A 12,522-nucleotide genomic window follows, 5' to 3' on the forward strand; every position below is an offset into this window, starting at 1 on the left:
TAAAGAAAAACTCTAGTAAAAAAAGAAATTATTTATTAATTAAGTTTCTGGTAGAAAAACAAATCTTTAATTTTTTTTAATGCATATTTTAGTTTTAATTAGTTTCAAGAATTTAAAAATCGGATATTCTATTGACCTCTAAATAATGTAATTTTTCTAAATAATGTAAAAACAACTATTCCTGAATGAAGAAGAATTCAAGTAAAAAAACTATTTTTTAATTAAATATCTGACAGAAAAACAATTCTTCCGCATACTTGTCTACAATTTATCTTGAAAGTGTAGCAATTAATTTTCAGTCTTCTTACAATCAACAGTATTTAATATCTTCGCAATTTTCTTCCTTGTGCATGCGCACGGAGATCTCATCAACGGCTAATAATAAACGTCCAATTTCCGGTATCTTGTGCGTCTTTGGTTTCTCTCATCGCGTAAGTGTTCCTATTTCCAGATACAAGAGGGTAATTACAATAGAGTGCTGTAACGAGTTGTATTACGAGATAAATACAACTTGTATAGCGCGTCTGTCGTCTGCTTGATATAAAGGTCTGTCCCACTAATGATATTATTTCATTACCGTTAATGGTACATATTTAACGGAATGCGGATTATTGGATGAAAATCATGAATATGCAATGCGCACGTACTTTCGTACATACATTGTACGTATATATATATTTCATTGCGGTAGAATGATTATTAATTAATGTATTAATTATCTCGTGTATTAGAAATTATATTTTTAATTAAATTAACTTTCGCAAGTACGCACAGAAGATGAGAGAAAATATGATATATATTCAGCTAACCGAGGAGAAGAGTCTGAAGTGCCTTTTTATCACACATTGCAATACTGGGAAAAGTACGAAACTCACGTATATATTCTTATTATCATAATAATGGTAGTTGCATGCAAAGATTGCAATATTGCCTGATTCCGATTACTTTCGAGCTTTCAGCGTGCGCATACACCGCGTACGAGAGAAGCCGACGATATAATGCGTCGAGATAACAATGCCAGCAAATTTGCATTGCTAAAGCCGCGTTTTGTATCGTTAAACATTTATCGAGTAATAAATTTAGAGGGACGGAGGAGGAGACAATATTAGTAGGAGATATTGTAATAAATTTTAATGTCCTTTTTACTTTATCATTTTAATAATATATATATTATTATAACATAAAAAAATTATATCTTGTTATTTGTCGTTTTTGTACTATTAAGCTCTTCCATATGTGCATATATTGTAGCGAAATGGCTATGCATTTCATATAATATTATATAATATCGATGTACAATGAATTATTAACATTAATTATCTTTATAGAAATTTTCCAATTTAATGTATTAATTAATGCTGTATTAATTAATTATTTTGAGCATTAAAAGTACTAACAAACAGTGCTTTCGATATTTAAAAATAAATAATTAATACACTACTAAATTGATAAATGTCTGTATTGGATTAATTAATTATCTCGCGTATTAGAAATTGTCTTTTGAAATTTTTAAATTATTTTTAACTGTACGCATTATTGTCACGCTGTTTATTGAAATATTCTGCTTACAAAGGAAACAGGTTATTCGTAATCCTATTTGTGTAATCGGAGCGAGACGAAACATTCGACAAGGTACGCCACAGCTTTCGCGGATAGCAATTCGCTACCAGGAATTTTAATTAGTATACTGTAACTGAATTTCACTTCATTTCAGAATCAGATCGTCGTGACCGTGTCGATTTTATGTGATTATACTTATGTCGGAACTCAATTTTTATACACGTATTTTATACACGTGTGATTATATTATTTATTTATATAATTATAAAATTTACAATATAATAAGAGAGTGTGTGAGAATAATAGTAATTATTAAATTGTAAAGCTATTTAAATAGTTGAAATAGTTAAATAGTTGTCGTTTAAATTTTTAAAAGATATTATGGAGAAGAGGAAAAGCTGAAATATTACAATGTAAATTATGTAATTATCTATATAATAATCTCGTATAATTATTAATAATTTTAATTTGTATAATTATTAATAATTAATAATTTGTATAAAATATATTTATGTGTTATTTATTAAGAAACATATTTACTGGCACATTAATATCTATAATAATTTTTAATTCTGCAGTGCTACTATGAATTTTCACCCATGTGCTAATTTAAGTAATATAGTTTTTGTTATTCACATTTTGAGAGCTTAAAATAACGTTTAATAAAATTTTATCTACATTAAAATAATATTAACAATTAAATTTAATTATTCTACTACTTTGTAACCTATGAATTAGAAAAAAAGTAAAAATAATATGTTAAAATACACGGAGAAAAGTTTAGAGTGGAAATTACTATGGTGAATAGTAAGCGCGGATCAAGAATCTATGAAAATTTTTACTGTGTTTTTCATCAAATTATTATAGTATTTACTTGATTTATGATATAATTCTCTGAAATTTCTTCTTATGGTCCGTGGTTATACTATCGTACATAAGTAATTTTTGATATAAAATTTTCTCCGTTTATAAGAATAATTCTGAATTTTGTGGATAAATTTTTACCAGTAATTTTGATGTAAGAAAAATATGAATAGCACTTTTAAAGATATTAATTAATAATATTTGATAAATACTGTGTGACATTAACTGCGTTTATGATATTTATTCACGTTTATTGAATACTTTAGCTTTAGTGTAATTAAACCGTTATCAATATTAGTTCTGATATTAGATGATAGTCGTAGCTAGCTGTTAATAAAATTTGATTAGGGTTTACAGCAGGAAATATGATTCATAGAAATCAACAATTTTGTTCCAAAGCAATGACAACGCGCCGTCATCGTGAACTTGCATCAATAATTGACAATTGTATCCTGTAATTCGTACGAGATGGTGAAACCACGAAACCATTTGCTTCCTCTATAATCATAGTGAAATTATGACGGGCCTCGAAGAATCCATGTATGGTTCTCTCAAACGCAGTCTTGCAACGCAGGAATGCGTAATTGATAACGGTCTCGGTTCTCATAGCTCTTTCACTTCAGGTACTGTTTTGTATTAATGCTTGACCACGCATTCGAATGATATCGCGAAACTTAACTTCTTCACATTGTCATTGAATTTATTGGGAATCTGTTTTTCGTTCGATGTTAAATGACGATGTTAAGCAATTTCCAACATCTTCATGATTTTCAGACAATTTTGTCGACAATTGAAATTTTGGAAACATTGTGCATACACAAGATAAAAAAATGAAGTATTATACATGTGCACATTTATGAGAAATGTGACACAAGTTAAAAATATAAAGTTGTTCAGAAGAAGGAAAAAAATTACATAATTATTTTTCAATAATTTATAATAAATAACTTAATTTTAAAATACGCAATTTTATTTTTTTTCTCCTGAATAATTTTATATTTTTTATTTTACTTTCTCATGAGGGAAGAACGGAAGAATGATATTAGTAAAGTATTTTACTAATAATTTCAAAGTAACTTCGAAATCTAGTGTTATACAATAATTAATCTTGTACATTTTTACATTTTTATATGATAACATATTTATTTAAGTTGATTAATAATATAAGTTTTATTATTAATCTTCAAAATAACATTTTAAAATTTTATATAAAACATTATGTAACTTGATCAAAGTTTATGATAAAATATATCGTAAACAAAAAAAATTTCACATTTTATTTACATTTTTATATGGATATTTTGCATAAATGCAAAATATTTGTTTGGTATGTTGCTGGTTTCAATTCAAACATGATCTTGAATTAGGATGTTTTGCGTATAAAAACTTTAGAGTACGCATGATACATCCTATCGTGTGCCTGAGTACTTATATATTTCTTTACTTTTAATTAATTTTTGTTTATGTTGAAAGAATTTTACGAAGTATTAAAAATAAATTAAACTTTAAGCGATAATTTTGAGCTAAAATACGAAGAACGTCGCTATCATATTTGCGTTAAATGTTATAAATTATTATAGTCAAGAATTCTTATAATTAAGGAGTTTTAAATTTTGCAATATTAGTTTAATAAAATGCATTGTTTAACATATAAATACAATACACTTTCAAATTATAACTATTAAAAATGTCATCTTCAGGTTACTGAATAATTTAACTTTTTGATTAGTCGACACTCGAATCTTTTTTTTTATAGTTTGAAATGTCACGGTATGAAAGTACTTATTTTTAAGTCATTTTTATTTTAAAGTCATAAAATTTTAAATTAAAATGTGCATTTCTTTGATTTTGACAGAGAGCTAATTAGTTATAACATTTATATACAATTTGTTAAAATTAACCATACAAATACTAAAAATGTTGAAGTATACATAAGAATTACTGAATAATTTTTTAATACTTTTATAAAAGTAATAAAAATTAATTTTTATGCGAGTTACTCAGTCGCCTGAAATAAATAGAGATATTTAAAATAAATAAAGGGTATAAATAGAAGATTAATATTATTGATTACGAAAATAATAATACACGGTCAACGTTTTTAAAATTGAGCTGTGATTCTGGGAACAGAAATTTCTGATCACACAACGTTCCCGGGTGTGTGCTAGGCCCATACGGTACTTTAGTCTCACTTGGCGACTTTCGACTGTGAGAGAATTCCAGAGAGATGACATCTCATCTAGCGTTTTTCTTTACGCATATGAGATTAATCTCGAAGACCATCGCGCGGAGATCCCAAATGAATAATCATTATCATCGAAATCAGCTTCCGCCTTGAGAATACGCCTTCTTCGAGAGTATACGAGAAGTTCAGTCCTTGATCGTGAACGTGACTGGTCCGAAGTGGGTCAGGACCTGTATCTTTTGGCGCACGGTGCTGTCCACTACTGAATGGAATCTCATTTATTTCACAGGTACAGGTGCGCCATACAAGCACCTCGTTACCGCGTGCTTTATATCTGCGTAGGATACACTGTAAATTGCGTTAATCGGGCGTGTGATTTTTCATTTTCTCCTCCGACGCTAGCGCACATAGTAAACATACTTTAATTAGCTCAACTACGTTAGTCAAGTTTGGCCGGACACGTACGATTAATCTTTAACGCCTTAAACGTTATGTATTAAAGGTACTAACGCAAGTTATTAACGCAATTTGTTGCAGCTGATCCGTCGGCTAGTGAAACTATCAAATTATCAAATAATTCTCTCCGGCTGATGTAGACGATACTTTTCTCTCCATAACATGACGCATGCTGCAAGATCGAGCACACAAGCATTGACCGTGATCGTGACTTTCGGTAAGTGGGTTAAGGCCCGTGGCTCTGTATAAATGTATTTTATAGAACCGAAAAGAAATGTAGAAAGTAACACGACATTACGTTTATTATCGCTGAAACTCGATGCCTCGATCGCACCGCGTGTACCATACACGGACAACAATAGCAATGAAACAGGGTACACAAGCTACGCATCGTATTACCTACACCTTTACGGTAATTTACATGATAACGAGATATTGCCGATGCCTGTTTAAAGCACTAACAGATTCGAAGTCTCTATTGTCCTATAAATTATTATACCTCACCTAGCACATGTAGCTATTTAGATACGCTGATTAATAACGTTAAGTTATAGCGGCTGTTTAATAAAGTATCCGCAAATTTATTTATGATCTAATCTACCTCTCAAAGTCATATATGCCTGTGGCATCGTGACTATTTTATCAGTAAACAAGATATTGCACGTCCAGTCAGGAGGGGGGAGGGGGAGAATTGGGCCTGCAAGATGTGCTATTTTCCAATTAGACATAACAGGCCATCCGATAAATGCCATATAATTTTAACAAGACACCCTCGCTCTTCTCGCTCTCCGAGTGTGTCCAAGTTAATTCACAGTCCACGCGCGAACTCGAATGACAAGTTTCTCAGCGGAAGATCATCCCGGGAGAAGCTTCGAAAGTCTCGCGCCAGTCTCTCCCGCGGCTACCAGCGAAATATCCGGAAAGACTACATACACCGTCGACATAAATCCTAATTAAACTCACCTCATACGCGCCGGTCAGAGACACCTGTAACCGATTCGACCAGATCCAAGCTACGATATCAACTACGAGCGCGATGGGTGATGGTGATGGTGGTGGATATAGTATTCTCTTAGCGGTAGAGCTACTACCACACGTTCGCGCGCACGACACCTCGCAACGCCATAAATTTCCGGCGATCGTTACAGCGCCTAATCCCAGGGAAGATCCAAAACATTTGGGTCGCGAAGCCATGACCAGAGAGGGAAAACAATCGATGGTCATGACCCAGGACACGGCTGGAAAACTGGGTCAGGATTGCTCCGTGCCCTTTCACATGACGTGAGCGTTCGTTTTTCCTCGTGCAGACGCTCACGGCGGATTCTCATAAAGCGGGCAAAAAGATTTTGCCCTCCTCATCTCTTCCTCCGTATATGTCACGATCTTTATAATTTACATTTCTTCTTGTCTCTTCTACATCTTCCCTTCCGAAAGAACCGAAAAGATCGCGCCGTCTTACTGTCTTGCTTATGGCCTCATTATTTAGTAATCAAAATTTATTTTTATTCGCAATTTATTTTTAAAACAAGGCATTTTCTCTGAAAAGTCTTTAAAAACGATACACTGGGTACAGTATATCAAATTACTTTTAACTTTCATAAAAGTGATCGTAATTTTTTGAATTTATCAAAGAATACATCGATAATAAATTAATGTTTATATCTTTATTGATTAAACATTTACAAAAAAATAATTTTTTAATCTTTTTTTCAAAAATTTATATTTATTAGAAAAAAAATTAAGAAAAAAAGATTCCTTGTAGCGCTCTGAAAATTAGAAACTTTAAAGAAAAAAAATATCATAGAGCCAGTTGTTTTGTCTCTGAATAAATTGTCATAAATTATTAAAATCATCTAATAGATAAATATCTACACACAGACGCGTACAGTTATTAGATAATTTACTACACAGATTAATTGAGAGTGAAACAATTGCTTCTTAGGCTTTCAAAAACAAACATCACGTCTCGGTATGACATAGTACGAACTTTCGGTGATTATTATCTAAAGATTATTCGTTGATTAACGCTGTTAAAGAGAAAGGTTATCTTGGTGTGTTTAAATCCGCTAGGTAGATTAATCAACCTTTAAAATTATAAAAATGCCAATCTGAAGAAAACGTCTGCCATACCCATAACGTATCGTTCTTGAAACTCCTTTACTTTCATAAACCATGTCCTTTTTTATTTTTTAAGTAAATGACACGTGGTTGCCTAGGAACGTCGAGCGTCATCCCAAACGCGTGCCCGGTCGACAAATTCCCGCGACGTCATCGCGTATCCCACCAAGGTCAGACCGTGACCCTGCGCCACGGCTACGCCACGGCTGATCCTGAAGAAAATCCGTTGATCGATCACACGGCACAGCGCGCGGAGCGCCGACGCATTTCGCGCTCCCAGGCGCTCGCTATCTCGTCGGTTCCATCGGTTCCAGCACTACGAAGCAAGTTACAGAAGCAAACCGTCCGTTCCCGCAACCTTTGCTATTTTTATTACGGCGGATTGGTCACTCGTGATTACGCTACACGCAACTCGGAAATCACCGTTAGGCCGATCGAAAATATACTTCCTTTCTTTTTTTTTTCAACAGACTAAACTAATGGGATTTTAATCGGCCCTCGGGAAAGGTACGATTTTCGGAGTACCTCCATTCTCGCTCATCTACATTTATTAATTGCGTCTTTCATTCTTGAGCGTTTTTAGAAGGCGTTGAAAGTTTGATAACATTTTACAGATTCTTTTTTATTTATGATTGTGATTCTTTTTGTGTTAATGTGCTAATTTAACTTAAATCTTCAATAATTATTGAATGCGAAAATAAGCAGTAATTTTCTCAGTGCGAAAATAAGCAATAATTTTCTCAGTTTCGTGAAGTTAGCTTTTTACACGCGAAGTGTACAGTAAACGCACGTAATAAAGATCATTAAAGATGCTATGTAGAATGATTACGTTTCCTAGTAATTTCCTGGAATTTTTTTCTCAAAATATGCAGGTCATCCTGATCTCGAATCAGAATTGAACCGCAACGCGCCTTTTTTAGTTCGATGAAAAATTGAGAGCGGCACGACGAGCAATGATAAGGTACAAACTTGTGATTACTCGGTGTCGAGGAAATATATATACTTTCAAATAAATAGCATGATTGCGCGATTACCGGAGTTCCTCTTAATTTACGATTTATTTGAAAAAAACTCATGACAACGCATTTCACTGTTATACTTTAGCTGCCAGTTGCTTTATTCCACGTAGCTAATTTTTATTTTTGCAAAAACCATTTAAATTTTTCTTTCTGAGTTTGCATGTTAATACTGGTGTGCTACTTACGAATTTTAATTAAGATCCATCGCGTTAACAGGAAAGCACAGATTCTTTTGCATACGCTTTATACTTAAAAAGACTTGATACCAAATTATGCTCATCAGTGTTGTACATATGTATTAAAAGTACATTAAAAGTTTTAACATTTTTTAACAATTGAAATGGACAAACCAGCGATCAACATTATAATGATAAATAGCAAAAAAAAATCAATACCTCCTAATTTTATTGTCACAAAAGGGAGATTTGAGATTAGGAAAGCTGTGATATTTTTCTTGTTGACATGTTCGCTGTCCAAATACATATTTCTAACACTGCGATTGAATATCGCCTTACATCCCAATCATCGAGATGCTTTCGCGTCGCTATCAATCGGCAGGCTTGCGTACAACTTTCACGTACATCTCACCGGTAAATCCACCGCGCGCGAGAGAGGCGAGATCCCCGCGTATGTAAGTCCACGCGTCTCAGACTTACCCGCTGTCCCGATTAGGGGAAATAAAACCTTTCGACTTACGACTGCGCGGCGTTATTATTCCCCGTCGATTTGCATCGACGACGACGCGACACGACGCGACGCGACCGTCGGGTGAAGGTCGACGTGACGGTTTGCCGACGGATACGCGCGGCATAGAGGTACCCGGTGGTTTCGTGACTGCATAAGGAAAAGGCGGAGGTAGCTGGCTTTCACCAAAGCCACTTAACCCGATCCAGTAACATCCATCCACCGGGCCCGTCACGCCTGTGACATTTTCAGTAGTTTAGCATCGGCCGTAATAATCGGGGAACATCGTGCGTTCGCCCTTGTGTGGCAGATGATTACTTTTCGATCATCGAGTGACATTCGGGAGCAGAGGATCAGATTGCCCGAAATACTTGTCTTTAACAAATTTTCAGACGAACTGAATAAATGTACGAAAGTGAAAACTAGAAATCTTTGAAAAATTTTAAATGAGTTACTACATAACAGAGTGAATAAAAATTAATAAAATAGCAGTTATTATTAACAAAACGTTTAAACTGAAAATCAAGTTTTTTGTTAGTGACAGCTGCCATTTTATTATTTTTTTTATTCGATTTATTTTATAGTGGTTTATCTGTGATAGCAGCAAACTTCCTGAAGGTTTCTAGTTAAGTTTGCCATAATCGGATTAACGAGCTATCATTGCAAAACTGTGATTTTGAAAAACAGAGTATATTTCAGCTATACATTTATGTAAGTGTTTGTTAATAAGAAATTTTTCTCTACTCTTTATACATTGTATAAATGTCCCTTGAATAACGAGGATTAATCGAATTTGGCTCTACAAGAGTAACATACAATATAAGTTATATACGTTTTCTTATGCTTTTTGGGTTTTATTACATGCAGTGGTAATATTTTTCTTCATTTAAACTCATGCATAAGTGCTCAAAATTTATTTTAAATTTATCTTAAATTTTTCCATATCTTACATTGCGAAAAGAATAGAAGAAAAAGGGAGATAGCTGAAATGTTTTTCATAAAAAGGAATAAAAGTGCTATCAATTTGCAGAAAGATACAGAAAATTTAAACACCATTTACAACGGTATAATCAAGGCCCCTTAATGTTTAACTTTTTGACATTCTTACCGTCCCAATGAGAAAAATATATTCAGTCTTTCTGTTGCCTTTGATTGTGCCTGACACTTTTTTATATTACGTTTTTAAATTACGTCTGTAACATCTTTTTAAATTATTTTACTGATTTGAATGCCTTGTAATTTATTTATACATTTGTTTGTTTTTTTGATCATGAGATCGTAAATTCACGGATTCATTATTAGGTTTTTGCTTCTATCACATATACATATATATATATTTTTTCCTTTGTTACTTTATAGAACCTTTATGAATTCGTTGGCACGAGCTTATGAACAGTTGTTGTCCTGCGAATATTCTCTGTAATTAATTAATGCACTTGAGAAGGACCAAATCCTATAGCGGAAACGTCGTGAAACTGTGATTTACAATAAAATATAGCCAGCTTGTCGACTACTATTCTACTTATTCCTTATCTTAAAAGGATCAAAATGATTTATTTTTATTTTTTTCAAGTAAATTTCGACCCCTTTTTCATGGGTTTAGTTGGATAAGAATATTACCACCGTATTCAGAAACCCAAAAGATGATATGTATAACCTATGTTATATTTATGCAGTAAAAATCGAGCAATTTTACCTATCGCCTTTTTATTTTTGTAAATTTATTCAGTTTGTTAAAAAAAATTGTGAAAGATTTCTGAGCAATCTGTTTCTCTAGATTTCTTAAATAAAACTTTGTATTGTGGCTAAATTGTCGTATCTCACCAGTTTTTGATTTATCTCACAAGTTTTTTTTCCCTGTTATGATACAAGAGTTGAGTAATAACATTTAAAAATTAAATAAATGTTAGAAAGTTAATAAATTATATAATACTCTTATTAGTTTCATCCCTTAATTTGCATATCTCGTAATATTAAAATAGAGTAAAAATAAAAAATGCATATGTCTCGAATCCATAAATTAAGATAGCAATTTTTTTCTAAGTTTATTTTGGAGGCTGATATAAAAATTATAAAAAAGCTATAAAAAAATCTGTTACTTAATTTCAAAATAGCGGATTTAGCGTGTGGAATAAAAACGCTAAATTTTGTTGCATTTATATATATAAGTTGGTATATAAGATTTTTAAGGTCATCGAATCTATAGCAAAAAATTTTAAATTAAAAATAGCAGATAAATATAGCGGATATAATAACAAATAAAAAAATATATTATTTTACTGAATTCTGTGCTGTGATGCAATATTGATATTTATGTATGGGAGGGAGAAGGAGAAGAAGGGAATGCAATAATGTTTTAATATATACAGAAAATGCCTTTAATTTATTTATCATGATATTTTTAAATAAATTTTATTGGTAAATTGTAATAATATTGAGGAATGTAATACATTATATTAATGAGCGCTAATATTTCTCTACACATTAAAAGACTATAAATACCTAATTAGTACATAATTATACTGTCTTTTGTTAGAAGTTTAAAGATATTAACGTAATGCATGCTGTAAAAAGCACCTTGAGTAAAATTAAAAGTAATGAAGTAAGATGAAAATAATAAGTTTAAAGAGCTTTGCAAGAAGTTTAATAGTATCGGAGATTATTTTTGTAAAGAAAGTTTATCAAGTTTAATTATTATAGACATTGATCTAATTTCAGATATTTATTTTTTAACTTTTTACTATCAATATCAAGTGCTTATCTTAATTCAAATTTACTCGTCGGTTTAGGTTGTTTATAAAATATTTGGTGATATCACTCGTCCGTGTTAATTTGGTAATTATAATAATTTACTTATTTTCCGTATGGAATCGATAATTATAAATACACGCTAAGCCGGAAGTGATAAGGTGGAATGGAGGCAGCATTCCGGAAACTCTGATCTAAAAAAGACATGATAGAGCGTAAAGAGAAAAGTAATAAGTGTAAATCGGTAGACGCGGAACACCCATCATCTCAAGTAAAAAAATTATATATCAAAGAAAACTTACAGCAATGTTTAGAAATTTACATTTTCTTTGCGCACGAGTGCAAGATGTACAGCCGATCTGAAAAAAGTCGAATAGAGTCATTTGACGTGTCGATCAAGACTCGAGTAACATGAATATCACTAGATTTCATTACAGCATTGTGCCGGGGAAAAGTTGTTCACATAAATCGCTTTTGAGTGCAAACATTATTTTAACAAGCTTAGTATTTTACCGCGCGCCCGAGTCACAGCGTGCCAATGAAATCACGAGAAAGGAGAAGAGAGAGAGAGAGAGTCACATTCCGAAAGAATTGTACTATCGCATAAATAGTCTGCAATGATTGTGTCGTGTTTACCCCATTAAATATAATTTAAAAATCGCGGTTCTCTCTTCTTTCTAGGCCGGTTCATACTTTGATCGGGGTATACTATACAAAGCGTCATTATTTTCCTTGTATAAACTTCATTATAGATAGTAAAACGAAAGTTGCTTTTCTTTTCAGAATTATAAAGTTTTCTGATTACTACATTTTGCTCTATTGAAAGTAATTAAAAGTTTCGAAACTAATAACAATTATACTCAATAAAATTATTTTTGAGCAAAAATG

The 12,522-nt window shown here is 32.2% G+C and overlaps 2 protein-coding genes and 1 long non-coding RNA gene across 7 annotated transcripts in view; 2 read left to right on the plus strand and 1 right to left on the minus strand.

The window, feature by feature from the left end:
• LOC105834608 (serine protease filzig) overlaps positions 1 to 6,747 on the minus strand; it is a 29,212-nt gene extending 22,465 nt beyond the window's left edge. The window contains exon 1 of the mRNA XM_036283214.1: positions 6,029 to 6,747. Within this exon, the coding sequence (XP_036139107.1) occupies positions 6,029 to 6,289 (261 nt within the window). The 5' untranslated portion in view covers positions 6,290 to 6,747. The remainder of the gene's footprint in view (positions 1 to 6,028) is intronic.
• Positions 1 to 12,522, plus strand: part of LOC105834609 — an 83,367-nt gene that overhangs the window by 25,493 nt on the left and 45,352 nt on the right. For 2 of the 5 annotated variants that reach the window (XM_036283221.1, XM_028194626.2), the window contains exon 3: positions 5,147 to 5,282. The exons of the other annotated variants lie outside the window; for them this stretch is intronic. The gene's annotated coding sequence lies outside the window, so the exon portion shown is untranslated. The remainder of the gene's footprint in view (positions 1 to 5,146; positions 5,283 to 12,522) is intronic. 5 annotated transcript variants of the gene reach the window in all.
• On the plus strand, positions 6,742 to 9,875 carry LOC118644533. The gene is made up of 2 exons (XR_004962307.1): positions 6,742 to 7,690; positions 8,056 to 9,875. It is a non-coding gene; the product is annotated as an uncharacterized LOC118644533 (long non-coding RNA).

The sequence above is a fragment of the Monomorium pharaonis genome, chromosome 2 (genome assembly GCF_013373865.1).
Source record: "Monomorium pharaonis isolate MP-MQ-018 chromosome 2, ASM1337386v2, whole genome shotgun sequence".
Taxonomy (NCBI): domain Eukaryota; kingdom Metazoa; phylum Arthropoda; class Insecta; order Hymenoptera; family Formicidae; genus Monomorium; species Monomorium pharaonis.